Source organism: Trachemys scripta, chromosome 8 (assembly GCF_013100865.1).
Source record: "Trachemys scripta elegans isolate TJP31775 chromosome 8, CAS_Tse_1.0, whole genome shotgun sequence".
Classification (NCBI taxonomy): domain Eukaryota; kingdom Metazoa; phylum Chordata; order Testudines; family Emydidae; genus Trachemys; species Trachemys scripta.
Genome location: NC_048305.1, coordinates 96656212 through 96662211, shown reverse-complemented (window position 1 = coordinate 96662211; position 6000 = coordinate 96656212). Strand labels below are relative to the sequence as shown.

The following is a 6000-nucleotide window of genomic DNA, read 5'->3' as shown; positions in this document are numbered from 1 at the left end:
GTGGTCTGTGGGTCACCAGCAATGAAACCCTTCCTAGGGATGCAAAGACATTTTGAGAAGCAAATCATGGGATGCTGTGAGCAGAGATGGGTCTAGAACAGATTAAACCGTCTTCTGCAAAAATACTTCCCACACCTCCAGCTAGAACATTCAGAGTGTCGCGACTGGTTCCTGGTTCAGGGCTTGTTTTGCAGTCATAGCATTCCATTCTTACATGATACAAGATACAATATATGTTCCCCCTGAAGAAAAGCTCTCTAGAGAGCAGCATTAAAGCTGCATCACTCTGTTTAAGAGAGACATTTCCAGACCATTTATTAGAAATCCTAGTTCAAATCATATTAAAGCTTTTCACAAGCAAAAGGAAAAAAAGCAGGAAAATTCAAGTAAAAAAAACAAAAACATCTTTTTGGTAACTGCCAGTTACCGAAAACGAGAGGACAAGTGTCAGAAAACAATTCACAACAAATGATTAGCAGTTATCCGGCATACAAGCCCACAGCTATCTAAAGACTGAGAAATCAAAACATTTCAGACTTGTTCTTAAGTGCAGAACCTCGGTAAAGTTTTTTCTCTTCACAAAAAAGGTTGATCAGAAACCTGGTAATAGGTTGATCCACTGTAAGGTCAGAAGGTCATGCAGAAAGACATTTATGCACCTTGTCACAGTTCAGGGAAACTGCACTTGTATTTTGGGCTCTAGGCTCCCAGCCATCACCTGTCTTGCGTAGAGGCCCATATCTCTCCTCCACCTGACCAGGGTTTTTCCAGGCTTCAAAGTTCCCCTGCTTATACTGATATCCTCAGCAAGCCAGACTGCCTAAACAGGCCAACATCTGCACTTTGCCCTCTCTGAACGCTATGAACAGTTGGCATTGTCAGCCATCACAAGTTACCAAACAGCTTTTTCTATGCAAGCCCATTTATTCTTAAGGTAAAAAGCATTTCAGAGAAAAAAAAACAAAAACAAAACCCTGCATGCATGCTAATAAGCTTACCAGAGATCACCCCGACACCAAAAAGGGCTCTGACAGGAGCCAGTCCTTCAAACCCCACAGGTGGTTTACTGTAGTTACAAGTTCAGAACAGTCACGTCAAAATCTGAAAGAACAGCTCTCCTGGAGCGTTTTCTTCAGAAGAGCTACATTAAAGATGAACTTGTATTTGTATTGCAATAACACCTGGGAATTATGGCCCAGGACCCCATTGTGCTCGGTGCTGCAGATCAGGTCTTTTTGGGGAGAGAGAGCGCGCGCGCGAGCGTGTTCCACATGCTGTATGTGAGAACAGCACGTGCTGACTTGATGTTTGCGGTTTGTTAAAAACAGAGCTGTAAATTTAACACTCCAATATCCTTTCCTCCTTCGATTACCTTAATCAGGGTTTTGTGCATCTCCTGCAACAGATGCTGGTCACAAAAAAATCCAGCTTCTTTCCCTACATTCTCCACTTCGTTGTGTGTTTGCAGAGCTGGTGCTAGCCCATTGGGGGCCCTAGGCAGGAATATTTTAGGCTCCCCAATACTAAAACAGGCAAGTTCTTATAAAAAGCAAATAGGGGGCCCCCTTGAGCTGCTCGGGGCACTCAGCAATTGCTTAAGTCTGCTGATGCCTAGCACCAGCACTGCACGATTTGATGTCACCTGGGAGCTATATTGTAATTGACCTTGTCTATATTTGTGTATAAAACACGCCCTGCTCTACAAATGATGAACAATCAACAATTGCATGAAGAAGAGGCCCCTGGAAGGGAAAATGGAGGCATTTTCAACTTGATTATTTTTTTTTTTTTTTTTTTTTTTAAGAAGATGGATACCTGGCATACACTTGACACATTTTCCTAGGGTGAAATTCTCTCTCAGCCCACACGCCAGCATGAAGCCAGAGTTTGGGCTGCCTATCCTACAACCAGAGGCTGCTCAGACGGCTAAAAATCAAGTAACGCTGCCGCAGCATGGGCCTCAGTGCAGGCTGTACAGGTCTGCCCGTAACACTGGGTACATACTTACATTACTAGCCAGTGCCGGGGTCCTGTGCCACCACATCTTCATGGCTAGTTTTAGACTAAAACTGCTGCTCAAACATACCCAGGCCAACCACCCCTCTGATTGCCACGTAGCCCGACTAAATGGACTCTGCTCATATTGCTCCCAACCTGCATAGCAGGCTGTGGTGCTGCAGCAGGACGACTCCTCGTGCGGATCGAATGGGCACCTCACACTTCCATCTGCGCTGGCTGCTAACGGGCTCACCTTCCCCAGCAAATATGGGGGGGGGACCTCTTCTTCTCACAGAGAGCGTCATGGGGCTTCTGCGGTGTGGAGCGCCTCCCCCATGCAGGGAATCTCACTCTCTCAGTGAGGCTCCTAAAGGTCCTTTTAAAATACTGACGTCCACTTTTAACAGAAGGGTCTCCAGGCCCCATCAGTTCACTCCCGGCGAGCATGCTCTCACAAGGCAACCGCGTTGTACATTCACCTTCCTGTTCAGCAGCCCCATGAGTTTAATCTGGCCCCACAAGCCAGGTTGAAGATGGGGAATTGTAACATTCTTCCAATGGATAAGACACGCGCCATCCATCAAAGTTTCAGTTTTAAGATGAAGAAACCCTGACTTCGACCCCCTCACCGCCACCCGACATTACTGTTAAAGCTTCCAGTCCTAGTGTGGCAGGAGACAAGCTTCCAAAGATATCCCACAGATCAGAGTCCTTAGCAGGCATAGCCCTAAGGAATCTATAGATACCATGGAATTCACTCATTCCACTTCCCCTGCCCTGGGGGGGGGGGGGCAGGTTCTACACAGCACCTCTTGAGAGGCCTAGCTCAGAAGGCACAGCTTGACTTTATACCACCTCAGCGCGGCCCAGATTCTGGGCTGAAATGGCCACTGGCATAAGGGGTTATTCTAATTGATAGCTGCCTCTCCAAGGAGGTGGTGTAGCCCAGAACCCAGTGCTATGGGCACACCTCTACACTAGGGCCTAATGGGGTGGGGCACAGAGCTGCTTTCCTCAGTCTTCCGTGGCTCCATCAGCCCCTTAGCAGCATCTCTATGACTGCCAAACCAGTGTATAAAAACTGGGGCTAGGCCCTGCCACCCCTTCTTAACCTTACCGCTCTGTCTGGAACCGAATGTCTCAATACAAGTTCCTTGTGGGGGAGGGGTTAAAACGCCAATCCTCAATGGATACACTCGTCCTCCCCCCAAAACTGCACAGAAACGTTCGAGTCATTAGAAGCAAAACAAAGTGCCCAGCTTTCTCATGGCAAATCCCAGTAACAAACAGCAGAGACCTGAACTCAAATGTTTATGTTTATATTTATTACAGCTTGGAGGGGGAAAAAAGAACCGTTTCATTCAAAAACCATCCCATACCAATGAAGACAATAATTTAGCTATCCATTTTAAAATACATTAAAACCGGTCTGTCATTTCTCACTTCAAAAAACAAAACAAAACAAAAAAACAAACAAACAAAAAAAAAAAGATGACCCATTCTGGAGACCACGGATGTTTCAGCAATACAACAAATCTTCATTTGATTTTTTTTATTTTTAAATATTAACCTGACTGTAACTATGAGACTGACACCCTTTTCCCACCCCCACCCTCAACCCCACCGACCTTCTACAGGTAAAGCACAATTAAAATGCCTAGGAAAAAGAAGGCAAACATTTAAAAAAATTCATATTACACACTAAAAAAAGTTTGTCATCTCATGTCTTGCAGTCAGAATAATAAAAACCAGCCAATGTTCCCAAAAAACATCTCAATGAAGGGGTGCGGAAAAAAGACATCCCTTTAATAAAACATTTTCAACAAATATCATACACAAACTACAATGTATAATAATTACTTTTTTTCCCTCTCTTATTTTAGAACCAGACTACAAGGTAAGAAAAAACACTGAAACAAGATACAATGTTCTCAATAATCGGCACAAAGGGAAATCCAGGGAGATAATATTTTACATAATATGATATACATGGATCAGAAGTGGAGATTTATAAAACAAAGACCAACTACAGGGTAGTGTAATGTACATAGATCCCCAGACTCTGGCGAGTGTCACTTTAACATGGTTGGTTTGTTACTTTTCTGTAGTCACCTCTACCACAAGAAGAAAAGGTAATTTTTTCATTTTTGTTTTTATTTTTTTTTTTTTTGTTACAGAGTGAGCCTACAGAATAGCAAGTATACATTTGAACAATTACTTGAAAATATCTCCATCCAGTTCCAAAACACATACAGCGAAACCCTGATAAGATCACATCTTTTTTAAAAAAAAAAAATACAAAACCAAAAATCAACAAAGATGTTAGCTTGAGATCACAGTTACAAAATCCCAGGTCAGATTAACCCTTTCTTTCTCTCTTTTTTTGGTGGGGGGGAAAAATAGCTCAAGGATTCTTGCATGGGGAAGTACTGAACTCTCCTTGTATTCTGAGAGGGGGAAAAAAAGACTAATACAGTGCATGCCACGGTCACAGATAATAAGATCACAATTAATTCTTGAGGATGTGATCCTATGAGGGGCCAACTGCATTAACAACTTTCTATGAGGTGGAGGAGTCTCTTCTGGAGGAGGAGGAGGTGGAGGAGGAGTTGTGCTGCAAACAAGAAAAACAAAACAGGCCTTCCAAACAAAAACCACCAATTGTAAACTGTCCAGTTTATTTTAAAAAAATAGGACTACAACAGGGACAACATGAGATTTCATATCTAGACTAGCTTCCTGGTGTTGCACAGCACAAACATACAACAGGTTTAAAAGAACAAAGCAAAGAGGTTGGAGTTGGGTACTGGAGGCTTCCATTTGTTTCCAAAAAAAAAAAAAAAAGAAAAAAAAAAGAAAAAAGTGTCATGTACATATATAAATCCTTCCACACAAGAAGGATCTTGTCACGTCTTGAAATATTTTAAGTTTTGTCCTTCATGTTTTATGGAATAAAAAGTTCAGCCTTTTTATTGCATGAAACTAAAACTGGGGTTTGGCCCCCTCGCGTCTCTCTGCCAATACACCTAGCTTCTTCTTGCATAATTTCTTTTAGATCCTCCAAATGGCAGCTGACTCTCTTTATCCTGGAGAGGAGGAAGGGGGAGGGAAATCACACACTCATCGTCATGCTGGGGGAATACTGAAAGAGAGACAAACACAGAATGAGTACTGGGCAAACAGGACTGAAATACTAAACGCGGCCAAGGCCAGGGAAGAGGGGATATGAAAGTAAGACTCGGGCTTATGAAAACTATAAAGCAACATAATTGGATATAATAAATCAGAAAGATAGAATATGCTAGAGACTCTTAATTTATCAGCACATAATCCGCTGCATAATGGTCTTTCCAGGGAGAAAATAAGCAAAACAGTATGGGGTAGGAAGCAATTTAAATGCATGCATGTATATAATGCTAAATATGGTGAGAAAAAAAGGGGGAGCCTCTTTCATCTGTAGAGCTTGAATCCAATGTGAAAATATACTCTGCAGATCTCAAAGATGAGCGCACGTTTCTTCGCAGCCGAAAACAAGCCTGGTTAGCTGGGTCTGCTCAGGGGCAGCTCCGAAACAGCAGGGGGTGTTGCAAGCCTGAGCAAAACTGCTCCCAAGCATCAATAGGGGGTCCCAAGATTAGCCCTGCAGCTTCCCTGCTGTTCCAGCCGGCAGCACAGCTGTATAAGGAGGTTTTCGCAGAGTGAAGATGTTTGTCTCTAGCTCACCGTGGTAGCTCACTTTCACCCGTCTATTTCAAGCACATGATGGCTAGAAAGGGGGCCAGCAAGGTTTATTTACACCTTTATTAAAAATCCTACCAATTGGATGCAGAGCTGCGTTACACAACCACGTGACCCTACTGCTCTCACATTTTTTCTCCCCCCCTCAGCCTCATTTGTTACATGCTGTTGCCACCTTGTCTAGCCTGTATGCTTTTTGGTTCAATACCTTGGTCAGAAATAGATCTCAAAACACAGTGCAAATTGCAGGTAAGAGTGATCATC

General features: G+C 43.3%; 1 protein-coding gene across 4 annotated transcripts in view; it reads right to left on the bottom strand.

The window, feature by feature from the left end:
- Positions 1-4131: 4131 nt before the first annotated feature.
- SSBP3 (single stranded DNA binding protein 3) overlaps positions 4132-6000 on the bottom strand; it is a 139329-nt gene continuing 137460 nt past the window's right edge. For all 4 annotated transcript variants that reach the window (XM_034778507.1, XM_034778508.1, XM_034778510.1 and 1 more), the window contains one exon: positions 4132-5140. In XM_034778507.1, coding sequence (XP_034634398.1) covers positions 5111-5140 — 30 coding nt within the window. In that variant the 3' untranslated portion in view covers positions 4132-5110. The remainder of the gene's footprint in view (positions 5141-6000) is intronic.